This window comes from Carettochelys insculpta, chromosome 1 (genome assembly GCF_033958435.1).
Source record: "Carettochelys insculpta isolate YL-2023 chromosome 1, ASM3395843v1, whole genome shotgun sequence".
Classification (NCBI taxonomy): domain Eukaryota; kingdom Metazoa; phylum Chordata; order Testudines; family Carettochelyidae; genus Carettochelys; species Carettochelys insculpta.
This window is the reverse complement of record NC_134137.1, coordinates 292,606,211-292,627,972: the sequence shown is the minus strand read 5'-3', so window position 1 is coordinate 292,627,972 and position 21,762 is coordinate 292,606,211. Positions and strand designations below refer to the sequence as shown.

Below are 21,762 nucleotides of genomic sequence, written 5' to 3'. Positions count from 1 at the left end.
CTGCCCCTCCGTCAACAGGCACCTTGGTTTCCCCCAGGCCAGGAGGGTCTCCCTTTTCTCTTACCCACACAGGACATGACCTGGTGCCACCAGGAGTCATGTCCTTGGTGGATTCCACCACACTCTGCCATGCAGGACTCCCTCCCTACATCCCAGGTCACAACAACACTTGGTTTGGGCACCTTTCCAGCAGTACAGAGTTGAAGCCAGGTCAGATTTCAGTGACATTTAAACTACGCAGCTGCAGCAGTGCTCCTGATTGTCCAACAGCAGCGGTACTGGTTTAGCATGGGACTGTTGTAGTGGTGGGCGGCCTATATCTGGCCCACGAGACATTTTGTTTACCACTGCCTCCACACAGGGTTACCAGATTTCGCTGGTTTCTGTCCGTATAGCTTTTTCTTCATCAGTATTACTAAAGTGACACACATGTAAAACAAGGGCACGGGACATGAGGCGCATGCTGATTGCACAAAACACTGACGGTCAGAGTCATGTGCTCCCTCTGCTTCCAATCAAAGCAGTGCTACACGTCCAACAGCACATCCCACGAATTCTAGGTGCACCAACTGAGAGGAAAGGGGGCACTCGCGCAGCTCACTTGCTAACCAATTTTGCTCATCGCTGGACTACTGGTTAAGTGATCTGATCATGCCTCACCACCCGGCTCCACTGCTCATGTCACTTTGAGCAAGTGCAAAAACTTTGGGGGGTGGGAATGTTTGTCCCTCCACTGGCACCACTGTTGTACTTCTTTACTGACAAGATATTCCACTTTGTTTTACACTCATTATCTTAGTCAGAGCAATTCTATTTTAAGAACTAGAATGGATAGTTAACCCTTTTTCCTCCTGTTCTTAGGATTACTGAGAACATCTGAATTAAAAAAAAAAAAAAAAGTAGGAAAGATACACACCTCATATTCTATTCTATTATTAACACGTGCCACTTTTGCTAAGTATTAAAACTCAGCACAGCACTTTAGAAAACATATATTCCTTCCCAAAGAAATTGGAGAGAGTGGTGTGGTATATACCTCTTCAAGACTTTTACTCGGGTTAAACGTGATTCTTTTCTTTGTATAATCTTCAATTGACCTGGAGATGGCTTCTAGCCATTCATCTCTTTCTGTAGCAGAACTGTGGATGTCAAAGAAATCACAATATGGTTAATGTTAAAATTGCTAAAAACTGACCGTGGCTATGGCATATTTTTTGCTAGGCACATACCATATTATTTCCTTTTTGTTGTTGTTAATTTTAATGTCTATTACTCTAGATTATATTAGATTGATGGGGCAGTGTTGATCATGGTTAAAAAGTTAGGGAAATAAGTAGGTTTAGAGCAGGGATTTGGAGAATACTGAAGTTATGTGGTATACAGAATCAGGTAGAACAAATCCAGATGCCTGTGGGAATACAGAAGAATACTTGGAGGCCTTCATGCAAGGGAGATACAGGGAAGACAAGGAAAAATCCATGAGAAAGAAGAGAGGATACAGGCAGGAGCAGAGCTACGTACTAGCCTTTGATTAGCCTTCCCCTTGGAAGTAGAATATTTTGCCAAATACAAATATTTACTTATGTTGTTTTTTCTTAACCCAGTGACAAAAACCTGTTACGTATTACCTCTGGAATATTCATGTCTCCAATCAAACCCTATGGCTCAAAGACTGTCCAGAGTTTTCAAAACATTGTTGCCTTTAATTATCCTGCTAAATTTAAACCGCTAAATTGTAAGTGGCCCAATTTTCAGACATGCCAGCTGAGCACTGAAAGCACATATTGACTTCAGCGAGACTTCTAATGTGAGTGCACAATCCTCTTTCTGCAAACATTCAGCATTTACTCACTTTAGCAATCCCACTGAAATCAAAGATGTGCTGTGTGCAGAATCAGGGCCACAGTGTTCTCATTATTAACCTATGAAAACTAAATTCTAGAGTGCTGTCTAGACATTCTCACAGCCATGAGCTTAAACTGGCAATAAGACTTGCAAAATATCTATTTACATTTATATCTCTCCAAGCAAAACTTTGTCCATTTCCTATGTTAACTTTCCTAACTTTTCTTTCTTCCTTTTAATTTCCTTTTTTTTTTTGTAAAAAATTAATATATCCTGAAGAGTCTTTTCAGACTTCATTTCTGTTGTATGTACCAACCCTACTGAATAGGGCTGTCAATAAAAACAGCAGAAGGGAAGCCTGTCTCTCTAACATCTGGTAAGAATTTTATAGGACCAATTTTGTAACATGCAGAGAATGAGAACCCTGGAAACATGAAACTGAAAAAGGAAAGCCAACATCTCTTAGAATGAGATTATAAGAGGACAAAATGATCCTGAAAGATGACACATGCAATCTGTATGTTATTCATTCATTATACATCCATATTATATAATGATGGAAATTGTATCAGTCTTTGAAAAAAATCCATATGCCTTCCCCCACCGGCACACCCCGTTCATCTTATAACAGACAGGACAACTTTGGCACTGGGCATTGCCTGAGGATTACTTACAGCTGGAAATCTTCACCTGCGCCTTGGGACACCATCTTTTCCCAATGGGCATTAATCCCCAATGAATGCCTTGTGCTTCTATCATTATAGTTTAAATTACAACTCTTGCCTTAAGAGCTTTAACAAGCTAGGCAAGCACTGATTTGTTTTTTTAAGGGAGACCTGAATGCTCCTGAAGAAGCAAGAGGGACAGCACTAGAAAACACAGTCTTATAAAAATAAAGGAACATCAGTTCTCGAACTAATATGACTTAATTCAGACCTGGTGTGGAAACTTCTAAGTTTTAAATTTCTAGTTTCTTACAAAGTATTGACCCCTATTCAGGCTGTCCAAGAAGCAGGAACCTATTACAGCAGTAGCTGGTAGGTCTTTTTAAATGCTAACCACTTTCTGCTAAGGAGCAGTTTGATTCCATTAATTTTTGCCTCATTATCACATCAGTATAAAGTATTTTACCAAGTTTGACAGCAATAATTTTCAGATACAAAGGTTAGAAAAAATGAGTGCTATGTATTCAGTCTTTGAGAATTATTATCTATTGTAAAATAGCGTTCTTTACCTTGAAAACAAAATCACAACCACTTGGCCAAAGCCACAGTTTGTATGTGTAGAGATGTCTCTATTATTTCCTCTCATTTACAATGAAAGAATCACTCATGCATCATTATGAAATGTTAATTTCGACTGAATAGTAAAACCAAACAAACCCTTCAGCTCAAATGTTAAGATTCAATCATATGTATATAGATATGTTTCATTTGGCACCTCAATAATTTTCAGGAGAATTCAGTGTCATTTCCATAAAGCATCAAATTTCCCAAAGACGGTGTCATAGTCCTGGGTTTAGGCTATTCCTAAATTTTTGTAATGTGCTCAGTTACCATGGTACCTAGCCACTAAAAGTCTGAATCTGCACCTCTAATCAGGGGCAAAACTGACACTTGCTTCAACAGGTATAGAATCAAAGCTTATACAATGTATCTTCCCCCAAAAATGCAAAATATCTGCATTAGAGACCTATGAATAAGCCCAGTATAAATACACACAATGCTTCTTTTCAATCCCCAGTTATAAATAACTGCTATTACTCAGGCATCATTGTGTTGCTTCCTTTGGTTGCTTGGACAATGTTAACTCAGGTCTCTCTCTGTTAGCAACTCTGTTTTTGTGCAGACATCCTGAAACCAATAGATGCAAAGTCACAAAGAGTGGCAAAGCCCACGCTAATTCTGTTACACAAAAAGAGGAGGAAATGTATCCTTGCTCATTGACATCAGTACTGTCAGAGCTGGCAAAGTATAAAATTCATGGCCCAAATTCTCTAAGCAGCTAGAACAGGAGCACAATCATGCCTTGGGAAAAGAGTTTTACAAAGGCAGATAAGAGCTTTTCTACAAAAATTTAGAGGCAGTGATACTCTGAGTGCAACCTGACAGGATTTAATTTGCTGATAACAGCAACATATTTTCTAAACACTACTGATTTGATTCATATACTTGGGAGCCAAAAAAGGAAAGAAGACTTGGCTGAAGTCCACACTGCATCTGTTTTTTGCATTTCAATAATTTAATATGACTTCTATTCTGGAGCTTCAAAATAAGATGTTTCCTGTTCTAATGATATCGGTGCTACAGCTAGAAGACCTGCGTTAACTTTCTTTCCCTCAAACTTATAAGCTTCATTATCACATCAGTATTTTACCACTGGATTGTTCAGGGACACCCTCCACCCAAGTGGTGACTTAGCAGTAACTTTGAAAGAGAAGCAAAAGCAGAAAAATCTCTTTCCAAAGCCTAAAATAAAAGCACTTCTGTGAATGTTTTAGACTTGTTTTTAAAAAGGGGCAACTTTTTTTTCTTTAAAGGGTAGCAAGAAAATTCTCATATGGTGTTGGGGGACTTGAACAAAACTCATGCATTCTGCCTTTTCAGTAAGGTGAACAGTTAAAGAAATGTATTAGTGTGAGCAACATCCTGGCACAAAGGATAGTTATTGCCCAGACAGTTCAAAGACTAATAATCTCCTTTGATACAGAATCTGAACTTCTCTCTGCCATCTTCCACCACACCTAAAAGAAAATTTTCCTACAAATCAAGATGAACTGCACAGCAGTGGTATCACATGAACTTAAAAACTCTCTAACTATGACTCCATGATTACATGAAAAAACATGTTATTTGGAACTGAAACTAGATTGTCTTCATTTCAGAAACTCTCCAGAAATTCTCCATTCTGAAGTTACTAATGTAGATGAGAGCGACTTTCACTGCATAAATACCAAACAATGAATATAAGCTTAGACTATATGCAGCTCCTTATGTATTGGATCTGAAAAATGTGTGCCATTTTATTTTTATTATTTGCTTAGGGCATTTACCTTGCAGAGAGTATGAAGGAGCGCTCTACACTTTCAATATTCAGCTCATTCTGATAAGCTTCTTGGGTTGGTTTTCTAACCTACAGTGGATACAAAAAAACAATTAAGTGAAAATGAATCAGTATGACTCAGAGGAGGCACCTGTAACTACAGCTGAAGTAAAGCAACAGACTTATCTTGTAGAAAGTGTAAAAACTGGACAGGAAATAGTACTACAATAGAAGTTCATGCACCAGCCCATCACATCGGAAATCAGGAGTTTCAACTGTAATTAAGTTTATAGGTAGAGTATTTGTTTAGGTAGTCACGCCAGAACATTTGGTGACATCACAAAACAGAATGCCATCTTGTAAACAGTCTCTCATGCTATCTCCTGTGAATCTGAGGCTTCAACTGAACTTGGTCCTTTTCTCAGGCAGTGTCATTGATAAGACACTTACGGTGTGTCTACACTTGCATTCCTCTTTCGAAAGAGGTATGCAAATGACGTAAACTGAAAATGCAAATGAGGTATAAATTTGCATATAAGCACCTCATTTGCCTATCCTAATTTTGAAAGAGCTTCTTTTAAAGAAGAAAGCCAGTGTAGACACTGCTCTTTCGAAAATAAACCCCATCTTCGAAAGAATCCTTCTTTCCATTAAATAAAGGGAAGAAGGATTCTTTCGAAGATGGGGTTTATTTTCGAAAAAGCAGCGTCTACACTGGCTTTCTTCTTTCGAAAGAAGCTCTTTCGAAATTAGAATAGGCAAATGAAGTGCTGGATATGCAAATTTATACCTCAATTGCATTTTCGATTTACCTCACTTGCATACCTCTTTCGAAAGAGAACTGCAAGTGTAGACACACCCTTAATGCCTGAGTAGGAGGCAGTCTGTCTTACTGTATTCGTGTCCCCTAACAATGTCTGCCTATGTCTGTATATAATAAGCAGTCTTGTGGCACCTTAGAGACTAACAAATGTATTAGGTTATGTGAGCTTTTGGCTATGTCTACACTAGCCAAAAACTTCGAAATGGGCATGCAAATGGCCATTTCGAAGTTTACTAATGAAGCGCTAAAATACATATGCAGTGCCTCATTAGCATGAGGGTGGCCGCGGCACTTCGAAATTGATGCGGCTTGCCGCCGCGCGGCTCGTCCAGATGGGGCTCCTTTTCGAAAGGACCCCGCTACTTCGAAGTCCCCTTATTCCTGTGAGCAGATGGGAATAAGGGGACTTCGAAGTAGCCGGGGTCCTTTCGAAAAGGAGCCCCATCTGGACGAGCCGTGCGGCGGCAAGCCGCATCAATTTTGAAGTGCCGCGGCCGCCCGCATGCTAATGAGGCACTGGATATGTATTTCAGCGCTTCATTAGTAAACTTCGAAAAGGCCATTTGCATGCCTATTTCGAAGTTTTTGGCTAGTGTAGACATAGCCTTTGTGAATAAAACCCATTTCCTCACATGGCAAAAAATTGAGAGGAAAAACAGAATCCAGAGTTTACATAGCAGGGAAGTGGGAAGGAAGGTGGGGGGAGAGCATTGCCTGTTACTAGCAGGACAAGGTAATGAAGCAAATTAGGTAGGATGAGTCACATTCCTGCAAATATCAAAGATGGAAAAACTGCCCTTGTAATTCATAAGGTACTTAAGATCCCTGTTCAGGCCAAGATTAAATGTCAAATTCGTAAATGAATTTCAATTCAGATGTCTCCCTCTGTAATCCTGTGGTAAAATTCTCTTGTAGAAGAATGGCTACTTTTAAATCCATTACTGAATGTCCAGGGAGGTTAAAGTGTTTCTCCCATAGGTATATGTGTATTCCAATGTCTGACATCAGATTTATGTTCATTCATCTTATGATGCAGAGACTGTCTGGTTTGTCCAATGTACATGGTAGAGGGACATTGCTGACATATGGCCTAGGAGTTTCTTGATGCAGCTCAGGATATTGCAGCTGGGAGACAGCTGGACAGAACAATTTTTACAGGGTTTAAAGGAAAAGTGCAGTTTAAAAAAAATAGGGATGGGGGATTCACCCTGGGGACTTTATAAAGGTCAGAGTGTACAGCCCCTCTAACACCTGTATTTTCTTCTATGGCTGCCAGTCTTTGGAGATACCCAGCTACGGCGGAGATGGCCCACCAGAAAGTTATCAGGCAATCAGAGAGGTGTGTTTTGGAGGCTGATCCAAACGGCCAGATGATCTTAGGGCAGGGCATAAATAGGCCTTCCTTTGTTTCATGGAAGCCTCATACTGGACCCAACGCAGTTAAAGTGCAAGAGTAAAACTGCCCGAGGAAGCCTTCCCAGACCAGCTGAACTCATCAGGTATTTAGGCAGTTCTCTCTGTTTCTCCCCTTTGATAACCCTAAAATTCTCCTTCTCTTCTCTCACCTAGGCCCCAACAGTGAATGAATAATTATTAATGGCCCAAAAATCCAAACCACGCAACAAATACTATGGTTCCATCACAGCTCAATTTACTTATGTTCCTTTTAAAAAAAAAACACAAAAAAAAGCTCACTTGTCTATGGAAAAAATTACATGCAGGAGTTCAAATAAGTTTTGGTAAAAAGTTGCCATAGCTGCTCTCAGAAACTCACCTTCATGCCAGCCAGAGAAAGCATGTTGTTGAGTTTATACATGCCAGACTGTACTGGAGTTGTATACAACAGAGCATCATTAAACTGCAATACAAAACAAATACATGGTGAAATGGCTAAAGGAATAAAAAATAAAGATTTCAACTGCACCGTAATTTACATGTATGAAATGTGCATGGAGTTGCTACATATGCACTGAAGGCAGAGCTCTAGACTCTAGAAGTGTGTCCTCTACATGCGAATACATTAATTAGGATTCAGAAGAATATAAGAATGGCTATACTGGGTCAGATCAAAGGTCCATCCAGCCCAGTACTCTCTCCTCTGACAGTGGCCAATGCCAGATGCCCCTGAGGGAATAAACAGAACAGGTCATTACTAAGTGATCCATCCCATCTCCCATTCCCAGCATTTGACAAACAGAGGCTAGGGACACCATTTCTGAGGCAGGTTATGGTATTCTGCTAAAGACCCCTTACTCCAGACCTTAGGATTTAAATAGGGGGTCTTTAGCAGATTACCATAACCTGCCTCAGAAATTTCCATCCTACATTGCCTCTGATGGACCTATCCTCCATGAACTTATCTTGCTCTGTTTTGAACCCGTTATAGCCTTGTACTTCAGAACATCCTTTGGCAAAGAGTTTCACAGGCTGACTGCATTCTGTGAAGAAATGCTTCCTTTGTTTGTTTTAAACCTGTAGTCTATTAATTTCATTTGGTGACGCCCTAGGTTTGTGTGTTATGGGAAGGAGTAAATAAGTCTTCTTTATTCACCTTCTCCATATCAATCATTATTTTGTAGACTTCTATTGTATCCTCTTTTGTCATCTCTTTTCCAAGCTGAAATGTCCTAGTACTATTACCATCTCCTTATATGGCAGCCATTCCATACCCCTAATAATTGTATTGCCCTTTTCTGAACTTTTTCCAATACCAAGATAACTTTCTGAGATGAGGCAACCATATCTGCATGCAGTACAGATAGTCCCCAACTTACAAACAGGTTACGTTCTGAACACCTGGTTGTAACTCGATTTGGGCATAAATCGGAAATACCCTTATGCTGTAATCCCTCGAGGTATGGGAGGGTTGCATTCCATGCAATCCTTGCGTACCCTGGATTTTTGCGCAAGTCGGGAAGGGCATGGGTTGGGGCCCTGGGGGGGGGTTAAGCCAGGGGTGGGTTAGGGCAGCAGGGGTGGTGGGAGGGTGCAGCTGAGCTGGGGCTTGCAGGGGGTTGGACCCAGGCAGCAGGGGGTTGGGGCGGAGGTTGAGCCCGGCCAGGGTGTTGGAGGCTACGGGGTGGAGGCTACGGGGGTGGTGGGTAATGGGGTTTGAGCTGGAGTCCTGGGTGCAGGTTGAAGCTGGAGCCCTGAGTGCCAGAGAGTTTGAGCTGGGGCTGTGGGCAGCTGGGGATGGGTGGCTTTGAATGGGCATGAATGGGAACAGGGCTGGGTTGAGCTGGTGGGGGGATAGAGTCCCTGTGCACACCAGCAGCGGTTGATAGGTGGAGCGCCAAGCATGGGGAGGGGTTGAGCTGGGGCAGGGTGCAGGTTGGAGACCTGTGCATGCTGAGCCAGTCCCATGTAGGGGGTGTGTGAGCTGGGGCCACAGGGGGGTTGGGTCTGGGTCCGCAGGGACTGGGGGTAGGGTCGAGGCCCAGGTATACAGGCATTGGAGGAAAGACCCCTGCTGGTGGAGGTGAGCTGGGGCACATGAGGGGAGCAGTGAGCTGGAGGTTGGTCGTAAGTCGATGTGTTCATAAGATGGGGATCACCTGTATTCAAAATGGAGGAGGGTCATTTATCTATATAGAGGCAGGAAGATATTCTCTGTATTACTATGTATCCATTTCAAATGATTCTCAATATTCTGTTTGCTTTTTAGACTGCTGCTGCACATGAGGGGATGTTTTCAGAGAAGTATCTACAATGATGCCAAGATCTCTCTCTTGAGCGGTAACAACTAATTTAGTCCTCATCATTTTACACCTATAGTTAGGATTATGTTTTCCAGTTTGCATTATTTCACAATTAGTTGCACAGACACTGAGTTTTGTGTGATCTATTTGAAGCTCTTCAGAGTCTGCTTTGGACTTCATTATCTTGAGCAGTTTTGCGTCATCTGCAAATTTTGTCCCCTGACTCTCCACCCCTTTCTCAAGATCATATGTGAATACAGTTAACTATTTCACGTCCGGCATTTTATTAACCAGAACTCTCAAAAAACCAGCATTTTAACAATAAGTAAATTTTAGTTGTGTTTTCCATAAATGCAGTATTTTCAAACTAAATATAAATAAATACAGCAAATAAAGTATAAGTGTACAGTTACAACACTACTGTTGGTAAATGAAGTACTCTGCATACATTTTTGTTTGTTGCTGACATATCTAATCTTGTTTTTCTTTGGTGTTATGAATTGCTAGGTGTACCTCTCTATCATCCACAATATTTGAATATCTGGCAACCTCCTGGTCCCGGAGCTGCTGGATGTTAAAGAGTTTACTGCGATGTTGAATAAGGATCAGTCGCAATGCAAGCCTCTACTGGGGGACACCACTCCATTTCGAGAACTAACCATTTATTCCTAGCCTTTGCTTCCTACCTTTTAAAGTTATTAACCCATGAGAGGACCTTCCCTCTTATCCCATTAGACCTTCTGAGAAGAGGTCCATATATACAAAAGTTTGTTATAAGTAAATAATGTAGGTAAGAATATTTGTCTATTTACAGATGAGTTACATAAACATAATTTGTCACACTGCCTGCACAAAAACTTTTAAAAATGCTGAAAGGTAATTCCCAAAATACAAAAACTACCAATGGAAAGCACATTACTTACAGGCAGAGTACTAATGGTAGGGAATAGGCCATTGAAACCCACAAGGAACAGTGTCTTATAAATAAATGTTATATTACACACATGCACACAAAAACTACCAATGGGTGCTGAGCCCATGGTTGTTGAGGACGATGACGACACAAAAACTGCATTCAGAGAACATAATTAAAGTTGCAAGATCAAGCATTCCAGAGTTAGGAAATATGAGACATACGGTTGTCAGTGCCCAGAGCAGTGTATGTGTCTATAGTTACTCTCATCAGAAAGGAATGCTGAATAGGCATATAAATGAGGCGCACATAGTGATATTCCATGTGACATTTTTGACTCAAGTCTGGCTTTAGACTAAATTCATAAGAATTAGCGCTGAAGTCTTTACTAAATTTGAGGAGACACTATACTATTTATATTATACTGGCATTACTTAAGATGGTGCTCCATTGTGCCAGACACTGCACAAACTTACAGAAAGAGTCAGATCCTGTCTCTAAGAGATCACTGTCTAAATAGACAAGATAAAAAAGGCTGGGCAGGGAAGACGGCACTGAGCTGTTATGTGATTTAACCAAAGTCTGGAGCACTACCAGGAATAGAACCCAGAACCCTTGGCTCCTCAACCCAGTGTCCAATCCAAAACTATATTATGAACGTCTTTAAAATGTGTAAAGTAATGCTCTGGACACCAGATTTTAGAACTTAAAATATATTAACATTCAAAGGACTAGAGGAAATAGTCTCAGCTTTTCAAAACCTCAGATTCTGTTCTCAAAACATCCTTAAAAACAGTGACCCAACATTGGTCAAACAGAATACATTTTATAACTGGAATTTTTTGACATTTTCAGTGTATGTATCAACTCATTTTGTTAAACCACACTGAACACACAGAACAGTGATAAAAACTTTATATAAATGCTCAGTTTTTTTTAACAGCTAACTGAAGTTGCCAGTTATTTGTATTTCCAGTGTGTATGCTTCTACCACTACTTAATTACTTTGGTACTGGGCACATAGAAATGTACATGGCAGCTTACCAGAAAAAACATTCGTGGCTGCATGACCTTCCTGGAAAGCTTCATCAACGTTCCTTCTTTGAGAAAGACCTGGCAAGTTAACGAAGATAAACAAATATTGCAAAACTTAGCTGTTATGGGCACAAAAACTGCATGAGCAAGCTTCTCTCTTTAAAATTATTATTCATATCGTGTCATTGATGTGTATGAAATTTTAGAAATGACAAAGTAAAACATCAAGCACCAATGACGAGAAAGAAAGATTGTCTGGTCTGGAATACAAAACTTGTAGAGTAGCGTTTTTCATAAATCTATTCTTAAAAAATGTACTCCTACACAATTATCCCTACGCAGCCTTATAAATACAGCAAGTAAAGAAGAATTAATAAAAGAGGACCTTATTGGAATTAAAAAGACTGCTTAGTACAATATAAATACAATACTTGGACAATGGAAGAAGGTCCCATCTACAGTAAATGGCCGGGCCTCAATATCAACTCACTCAGCTTCTTATGAGAAGTTAACCCTCACCTGCACATAGCATGCAACATCCCCAAGACATGGACTCCTTGTTTAAGTCTCATAAAATAGCTACTCATACGTCTCCCAGAGGCTGAGCAACATTTCACCCACACTTGTAGCTTAGGGACTTAATTCTGCATATATTGAAACAAGTAACTTCACTCACGTGAGTAGTTTCCTGGAGATCAGTGGGACTGCTCATGGTATGGTGATGGACAGAATAAAGATGGGTCCTTACACCCATATCTTACTTGTTTAGTACCACACAAGCCACATTACAGATCAATTAAAATCCTGAATAAGAAGAAACCCACAGTAACTACCAGACTTCTGCTACGAAAATGTAATTGGAAGAAAGGGCTTGATCCTGCACTCTTGACAGGAGATGATCCTCCTCAGCTCCCAAGGAAACCTAGAGGGATTGTGCACTTGCACTGGAGGGAGGAGGAGTTTGCTCTAACTTATTTTTGAGTCTTTCCTTGGACTTCTCATGTTCCAGTAGAAGCTATAACAATATGGTAACAGAGCTTGCATTACAGCTGCCAGTAAAATATACAGAATGATAGAATTGTAGGACTGGAAGGGACCTTGAGAAGTGTAGTCCAGTCCTCTGCACTCATGGCAGGACCAAGCACCATTTAGACTAGGGGTGCACAAAGTGGTGGTGGGTAGCACAGCACGAATGGCTCCCCCATGCAGATTCTCCTGTGTCACCAAGGGAACATCCTCCCTACCCTCACCCTTGGGCCAATCTGGAAGAGGGGAAAGGTGCACATAGGGTACCTGCTCCACTGCCGGGCTGAGGTGGCTAGTTCCTGGCGGGGTGTGGTATCCTGGCACTTCGGCTCACCCACAGTGCTCCCACCGACTCCGGGTGAGGAGACACTGGTCACCCAGCACGTGAGGCCCAGGGCCAGTGCACACCCCCACTCACTCAGCTGAGCAGCTTGCCTTCACCTTGCCAGGTGGAGGGAGGGGGGCAGAGAGGCCCTGGAACAAGCATCGGGGACAGCTTGTCTGTTGATGAGGTACCCTCTTGGGATCCCTCCTGGGGTCCTCTCGCCGAGCACCCTTCCCCCTTTCAGGGCACCCCCTGGAGCCTCCCATGGCCCCCTTCCTGAGCATCTCGTCCCCTTTCGGAGCACCCCCCCCACCTCCTTTCTTGTGGTCCTTCCACAGGTTGGGGGGCCCTAGTTAATTGCAGGGGAGAACAGGGGGGCATGACAGTTTGCTCACCCTGGTCTAGAACATCCCTGAGAGGGGTTTGTCTAATGTGCTCTAAAAATTTCCAGTGACAGAAATTCTAGTACCTCTCTAGTGTAACAGGGTCAGGCCAACAGAGCCCAGCTGGATGGGTAAAACTCAGCTCTGGATGCAGACTGGGCTAGGGGAAGTACAAAAACAGCTAACTGAGCTCCCAGCTGGAGGCAATAGGGTGTGGCAGCAGGAAATCAGTGAGGGCCAGCTGACCTCACTGCTGGAGTGTCTGAGAGCTTAAAAAGCAGTCCAAGCCAGTGGGGCGGGGGGAAGAGTAAGAGGGGAGGTGCCCACGGGAGGGCCATGGAGGAGGTGGGGATAAGAGAGAAGAGGGATAAGGAGAACAAAAAACATTTATAAGAGACAGAAGAGGAAAGAGAGCCTGGAATCCCCTCCGCTAGTGAGACTGAGCATTGTCTGGGGGCCAAGGAGGAATGGACTAACGAGCCGTCCCAGACTGGCAAAAGTAGGCGCAGCCAAACCTCTCCAGCAGAAGGGAGAGGCGGGGGACCCTGGGAAAACCCAGGGATACCCTGCCACACTAAGCAATTTATTCCAGTACTTAAACACCCTGCAAGTTAGGAAGTTTTTCTTAATGTCCAACCTGAACTTTCTTTGCTGCATTTTAAGCCTATTGCTCCCTAGTCTGAGTGAACTATTTATGACAATCTTTTATGTACTTGAAAACTATCATCACAGGCCATCAGTCTTCTCTTCCCCAGACTAACAAATCCAGCTTTTTCTAGTTTTTCCTAGGTCATGCTCACTAGAACTTTAATAATTTTTGCTGCTTTTCTCTGGACTTTCTCCAGTTTGTCTACATCATCTCTTCAACGTGTCACCCAGAAGTAGACAATATTCCAGTTGAGGCCTAATCAGCAAGCGGTAGAAAGGAAAAATTACGCCTTGTGTCTACCTTACAAACAGTCCCACTAATACATCCCAGAATGATGTTTGGCCTTTTTTTTCATTTTTGTTGCAATAGTGGTAATACTGTTGACTTATATTTAGCTTGAGATCCACTATCGCCTCCAGACCTCTTTTTGCAGAACTCCTTCTTAGGCAGTCTTTTCCATTGTTCTTATTGAATTTCGTACTATTTACTTAGACCATTTCCTCAGTTTGTCCAGAGCATTTTGAATTTTAATCCAATCCTTCAAAGCACTCGCAATCCCTCCCAGCTTGGTAAGCATCCTCTCCGATGCTGTTATCTACACCACAGATGAAGATACTGAAGAGAAACAGAGAGAGAACTAGCAGCTATTTGATATGCCCTTCCAGCTTGACTGTGAACCACTGATAATTACACTCTGGGGACAGTTTCGCAACCAGCGATGCACCCAACTTATAGGACCTCTCTCTAGTGTACTATGAGAAAGTTATGTGAGACAGTACCAAAAAGTTTTACTAAAATCAAGACGTATCACATCTACTGCCTTCTCCCTATCCACAAGGCTTAACCTCTCTAAGGCTACGTCTACACGTGAAGCCTACATTGAAGTAGCTTATTTCGATGTAGCAACATCGAAATAGGCTATTTCGATGAATAACATCTACACGTCCTCCAGGGCTGGCAATGTCGACATTCAACATCGACGTTGCGCAGCACCACATCGAAATAGGCGCTGCGAGGGAACGTCTACACGCCAAAGGAGCACACATCGAAATAAGGGTGCCAGGCACAGCTGCAGACAGGGTCACAGGGCAGACTCAACAGCAAGCCGCTCCCCTAAAGGGCCCCTCCCAGACACACTTGCACTAAACAACACAAGATCCACAGAGCCGACAACTGGTTGCAGACCCTGTGCATGCAACATGGATCCCCAGCTGCCACAGCAGCAGCAGCCAGAAGCCCTGGGCTAAGGGCTGCTGCACACGGTGACCATAGAGCCCCACAGGGGCTGGAGAGAGAGTCTCTCTCAACCCCTCAGCTGATGGCCGCCATGGTGGACCCCGCTATTTCGATGTTGCAGGATGCGGATCGTCTACACGTGCCGTACTTTGACGTTCAACTTCGAAGTAGGGCGCTATTCCCATCCCCTCACGGGGTTAGCGGCTTCGACGTCTCGCCGCCTAACGTCGATGTTAACATCGAAATAGCGCCCAACACGTGTAGCCGTGACGGGCACTATTTCGAAGTTAGTGCCGCTACTTCGAAGTAGCGTGCACGTGTAGACACGGCTTAAGAAAGCTACCAGGTTGCACTGACACAATCTGTTCTGGACAAATCCATTCCATTACTTATCACCTTATTATTTTCTAGGTACCTGAAAACTAAATACTTATTTGCCGTATTTGTTCTCTTCACATACTGACGTTAAACTGGCTAGCCTATAGTTCACCAAGGTGGTTCTTATTCCCTTTCTTATAGATTGGCATTTTATTTGCTCTTTTCCTGTGCTCCAGAATCTTAACTGCTCTCCATCACTTTTCAAAAATAATCATTAATGGCTCAGATATTTCCAGAAAAATACACCCATATGGGACTTCATGTTCTGAAACTGTTAGGTTTTCATAATTTTTTCCTCAAAAATTAAAGGAAAAACATTTTAGGAGTAAGGACATTTTACTCTTTATTCCACCATTAGCACCAGCTAAGCAAAGGATCCTTTCTTTTTCTTTCCAGACTTTAAGATGGAAAGGAAACATCACAATTATCTAGTCCGAGCTCCTGTACGTTGCAGGCCACAAAATTCACCCAGCCACTGTTGTTATAGACCCCTAATCTCTGGCTGAGTTGCTGAAGTCTTCAAATTACTATTTAAATATTTCAAGTTACAGGGAACAGCCACCATTTACTTTAGTTTAAACCTGCAAGTCACCCATGCCCCACAATGCAGAGGAAGATAAAAGACCGCCCCCCAATGGCTCTACCAATCTGATCCAGGGAAAAAGGCCCCCCGACCCCAGATATGGCAAATTAGTAGACCCTAAGCAGGTGGGCAAGGCCCACCAGCCAGACAGAGAAGAAAGAATTCTTCACAGTAACTCAGAGCCCTCCCCAGCTAGTCTCTCATCTCTGGCCTTTGGAGATATTTGCTGTTTGCAGCTGCAGATGGGCTACATGCCACGGCAGGGAGACTCCTCATATCCTACCCTCCACACACTTATTAAACTCAGACTTGAAACCAGTTAGGTTTTCTGGGCCCCTCCTCCCCCCGAGCCCCATGGAAGGCCGTTCAAGAACTTCACTCCTCTGAAGGCTGGAAACCTTAACACAGAATCAGAATTCTAGGGCTGGAAGGGACCTCAGGAGATCATCTAGTCCAGCCCCCTGCCCAAAGGAGGATCAACGCCAACTAAATCATCCCAGCCAGGACAATGTCAAGCCAGGACTTAAAAACCTCTAGGGATGGAGATTCTACCACCTTACTCAGTAATACATTCCAATGCACTCCTGGTGAAATAATGTTTCCTAATAGCCAATCTACACCTCTCCTTCTGTAACTTCAGACCGCTGCTCCTTGTTCTGCCATCTGTCACCACTGTGAATAGTCTCTCTCCCTCCTCTTTACAGCTCCCTTTCAGGAAGCTGAAGGCAGCTATCAAATCACCCCTCAGTCTTCTCTTCTACAAACTAAATAAGCCCAAATCTCGCAGCTTCTCCTCATAGGTCACGTGCTTCAGCCCTTTAATCATTTTCACTGCCCTCTGCTGAACACAATCCAATATATCCACATCCTTTATATACTGGGGGGGGGAGCAGAACCGGATGCAATGCTCTAGGTGTGGCCTCATCAGTGCCAAGTACAGAGGAATAATAACTTTCCTAGATCTGCTGGAAATGCTTCTCCTAATGCACCCCAATATACCATTAGCCTTCTTGGCTACAAGGGCACACTGCTGACTCATATCCAGTCTCTCACCTACTGCAAACCCCAGGTCCTTTTCTGCTGCACTGCTACTTAGCCAGTCCATCCCCAGCCTGTAACAATGCTTAGGATTCTTCCATCCCCAAGTGCACGACTCTACACTTCTCCTTGTTAAACCTCCTCAGATTTCGGGAACAAAGAGCATATCATTGGATTGCTTCTGTTCTGCCCTTCACCAGGAATACAGTGCTAGATGGACTGCGGTAGCAGGAAGGGAGGGGGACAGACTGCTTTTCTCTTGGGACATTCCTCAGCATAGGGTGCTCACAGTGCTCACTACTCATGCTGCCACACCCAGGAATCGAGGTGGCAGTGGGAAAACTTGGAGAGAATCCCAAGATGCACAGCAATCAGCTCTACCATCCCACAACACAGCCCTATATACCCACAGTGTAAATGTCTGATGGTGCCCCCAGTGTGGACATAATCCATTGACAGAAGGAACAAGTGTGAAAACCCTTCGGCAATCCTTGTTTTGTCAACTGTCAAGTGTTGACATGAGTTCTACAAAACTTGTTAGTGTCCAGTTTATATCCTTTTCTTCTTGAGTTCAGATTAGCACTTAACACCCTCACACCCCCTTATCTGGTTTTTAGCCCTGTGATTTATTTAGACAGAGGACTCATATGTCTCTTCAGACTTCCTCTGGTGAGGTTAAACAAGCCAAGGTCCTCGAGTATCCTCTCACAAGGTTGTGTATTCCTCTGACCGTCCTAATAGCTGTTCTCTGCATCCGTCCCAGTTTGAATTCATCTCTCAAATGTGGGAGACCAGAAATGCATGCAGTTCTCCCTCCTGTAATACTAGTTCTATATATGTATAGTATCATTTAAGCTGCCTTACAGTTTTCTTGCTGCTACCCGCTGAATGCCCTCTTGCAGAACTTACCCTTCCTGGCTGAACAATCTCACGATGTCCACTTAAACTGTACTGAATCTGCATCAGCTTCTGAAAATTATCCTGTAGGGGGATTAAAAAAACCACATGCTAATATACTTGCCCTTCAATGTAATGAAAATGCATTATAGAGCTTTAGCAGACATCACCTTCAAAAAGTAGGATACTTACTCCTTGTTTCATGATGTCATTGGCATGGTTGGCTACTTCTATGACAACAGCCAGAGCACCTAAAGTGGGAAGGAAGAGAGCTTAGTTACACTGATTAGGCAGTGGTTCCATGTCCAAAAACATGCTGACCTCTTCAGCTGGTGCTCAGGAATTCAAGAGTGTGACCCAAAGCCCATGGAAGTCAATGGGAGTTTTTCTGTTGACATCAGAGGTGTCTGTATTAGATCTTCAAAGTTCTGCCCTTGTAAACCACCATCCACTATGGTAGGGGTTTTGTGCTAATGTTAACAGAAACAATAGCATTCACTTGGCTGACAAAATTCCATGTCCAGCTTCCCTAACTCACATGACTTGTCCCTCTTACTGCAAGGCAGCCACTTGTTTAAGTGCTTGTACAACGTGAGCAGGATTAAGCCCCAGTGTATGCTCAGCAAAGTGACTCAGGTGATAACCATCTTTATTCCATCGCACACATTTCCCTGAAATGCTGGTCACATAATTCAGAGGATTTCCAGTGAAGCTATCAGGGTATTCATAAATTTTCCAGCTTTGGGTTTATTGCTGACTAAAATTATTCTCAAACTTCAAATCTCACACATTTAAGTGTTAAACTTTTTGTACTCATGTGGTGTTGGAGATGTAAACTCCCCAAAAGGGAAGAGTTAGCCAAGAAAGGAGGCAGTTTGGTATCCATATGCAATAAAAAAGCACCAACACAATGAAAAGAAGTGGTTTGGATTACGGCCATAGTGTAAAGGAAGCATGTGAAATGCTGCCCTGTGCAGTAATTCCCACAGAACTCAAGCCAGCAATTCATTCAACTGGAGAAAAAAGATAAAATCTCACTTTATTGAAAGTTACTCTGTCATTACTTAGTACTTGTGCTCTCTCGAAAATGTAAACCACCTTCCGAACCACTCAAATGCAACTAAGCATCACAAATAATAGAACTTTAATAGGTTAGGTGGTGTCAGTCCTGCAATACTAGTGTTAGGCCACTAAAACCAAAACACTATTTGTCTACGTGTCCTGGTCTCACCAGGTCTCATCTCTGCAGCACTTGAGTTGGTGGACATACATCTCCATAGTGGTTCAAGTGCCTCATGAGAAGGTAAATAGGTTAAAACACATGATGGCCAAATTTCAAAAGGCATAGAGGGACTTAAAGGCTGAGCTGGGAAGCAAGTAGAAGCATGAAGTAGGAGCGCTCACTTCAATCAGGTTAAGGAAGATTTTAGGTTTTGTTTCACATCTTTTTTGCATAGGAAACATATACAGCTTGCAAGTAACCAAAAGGCATGGAAATAGTCCACATGCACAGTAAACATAATACAAAGATCAAGATGTCTTTCAGTTCAGGGCCTCTCAGAGTCAGCAGCATGTACTGAAGCTGAGCCACGGGAATTTTCTGTCCAAGGAAAGCTGAAGAGTGAATTAGCTCCAAAGAAGATACAGGTGGCTGAACACCTCTCAAAATCAATCGCCTTTGGACATCTGTTATTAAAACAAATCCATGCAAACATATTTATTTATTACCTTCAAGAAAAATTAAGACCGATGAATACTACAGCTAGCTGGGAGTCACTGGGTAAGTTTTAAGCTCACGTTTTTTTGAATATTTGATTTGAAACCCAACCCTGAGATTTTGAAAGTCCAACAACTATACTCAAGAGTAAATAATACATGAAGTGAGCAGGTTTAGGAAACGTCTGAACACTGTTTTGGAAAGAAGGCTCCTCTCACCTTCTAATGTTTGCATGACCTATGGCAAACAACATATGGACAAGGAAGCACAGAGGTCCCTGAAATGACCTGCAGATATCATCTGAAGACACCTAATCCATACAGATCTTTATTTATGCTCTTAAATGGGCCCAGTCAACAGTACTATTTTACTTTACTTGTTATTTAATCTACTATTGTCACAAGCAACACCTACATTAGAGAACTTTTTCCTGTTTAGATTTACAGTTTGTTGTGGTCATATATTTGACAGTTCTACCATTGTTCCCCTTCTATAGCTATAGTTAAATTTCACCAGATGTCTCTGACACAGGAACAAAGTAGAGAAAAGCATTTTAGAATGTAAGGAAATATTGGCCAATACTGCAGTAATGTTAGTTTGTCCATATTTATTATCAATGCATGAAAGTTATTGGCTCAGATATCACTGCAAAAACAAAGATGTGAAACAATCTGTACTTACTTGTGCCAAAACACTGCTCCCTTTTGTATCCAGAGTCATTATTTGCTTGCTTAAACTACTACTAGCACTATCAAGTCAAACACAGCTATGAGAAAGCTGTGTTTCACTTCTTACTATCCCTTGTCAAACACATTTATTAAGGTCTAATGAGTAAGCCTATAAAACACAATAGATATCACCAGCAGCAGAAAAAAAATGATAGTGGATTTGAGCAAATTTAACTGTGGGACTAATATGGAGTCTTGATAGCGGTGATGATGTGTGCATAAAGAAGAAGGAAACTAGAACTCGACTTTCAGTTTCTGAATTAGTTTTACAGGGGGATCTCTGTTTTTACTCAAACTCTGAACATTCTCCAGAACCCTTCAATATCATTTTTCTTAGTAACTTAAAACTAACAAAATATGTTTACTAGTACATTACATTACATTCAGCTAAAGTTCATCTTTAAATCAATCTCATTTTAATCTTTCACAAGCTTCATTTTATTGAACTTAAAGAAATAAATTTACCTTGAGTATCCCTATAGTCTGCTGAGTCTTCTAAAAGATTCTTTAAGTAATCTGCATAACAAAGAAAAAGTATTACAAACATTTTGGGAAAGAACCAGTGTTATAAAAAACTAATAAAAGTGGAAAAAAAAACGGGTGGAAGAAATATACTTTTGAGTAGACATAGGTAATAAAAGTTACAGCTCTTCAAGGATTTTTTTTAAAAGCTGAAATATTACACTCCAAAGCCCAGTATTTTCGTAACAGAAAATATAATCTCAGCAGCAACACAGCTACACAATATCTGTATGCTATACAACATTTACACTGAGTGTGTCAGATAAAAAAGCAATGCTGAGCAGTGAAACAAGAAAAAATTTGTTACCCTATTCTACTCCAGAAGAGAGTTCACAGAAGCTTTTCTTAAGGTAAGTGTTACATCGCAGAACAAATCAACAAATTATCTGTTCATTATTCAGATGACAATAGACATCTGTGCAATGCTATACCACATGCATTTGTGTTCTATTTTATACAGCTCACGCTAGATTGTAAAGACTACAAACATTTCTCTGTTTTGTGTTCGTAACTAACCTGACTGTAATAAATAAGCAGTATTTGGACAAAGAATGTTCTGTTTAATTATGTGAAATAATTTTTGTTCCAAAAAAAAAAAAAAAAAGGTGGGGGGGGGAAATATAAAAATAAAACACAAACTAACAACTAAGTTTGGTTGTGATTAATGATAAATCTAGTCTTTGTCCACTAGATGGCACACCTGATCAACAAAATATTTTTTGCTTTGAGTTTGTAAAATCTTTATTTGCAAGACAACTGAAACTAACCCTAAATGCTGTGCAAAATGGGAAAGCCCAGCACAGTCCAGTATTTGATGTAAGCTGAGGGCTGGGGTGGCCACCAAGCAGAGTTAAAAGTTGCTGGCCAACTAGCAGGGTGCCCACAGCCAGTAGCATGTACTTCTAGTGATGGTGCACATCCACA

General features: G+C 41.9%; 1 protein-coding gene across 1 annotated transcript in view; it reads right to left on the bottom strand.

Moving 5' to 3' along the window:
- The window catches only part of FGD6 (FYVE, RhoGEF and PH domain containing 6), a 131,722-nt gene that overhangs the window by 37,409 nt on the left and 72,551 nt on the right, over positions 1 to 21,762 (bottom strand). Inside the window, exons 9-15 of the mRNA XM_075011715.1 lie at positions 20,782 to 20,832; positions 18,064 to 18,122; positions 17,884 to 17,955; positions 11,366 to 11,434; positions 7,485 to 7,568; positions 4,898 to 4,977; positions 1,037 to 1,139 (exon numbers count right to left, since the gene is read on the bottom strand). Coding sequence (XP_074867816.1) covers positions 1,037 to 1,139; positions 4,898 to 4,977; positions 7,485 to 7,568; positions 11,366 to 11,434; positions 17,884 to 17,955; positions 18,064 to 18,122; positions 20,782 to 20,832 — 518 coding nt within the window. The remainder of the gene's footprint in view (positions 1 to 1,036; positions 1,140 to 4,897; positions 4,978 to 7,484; positions 7,569 to 11,365; positions 11,435 to 17,883; positions 17,956 to 18,063; positions 18,123 to 20,781; positions 20,833 to 21,762) is intronic.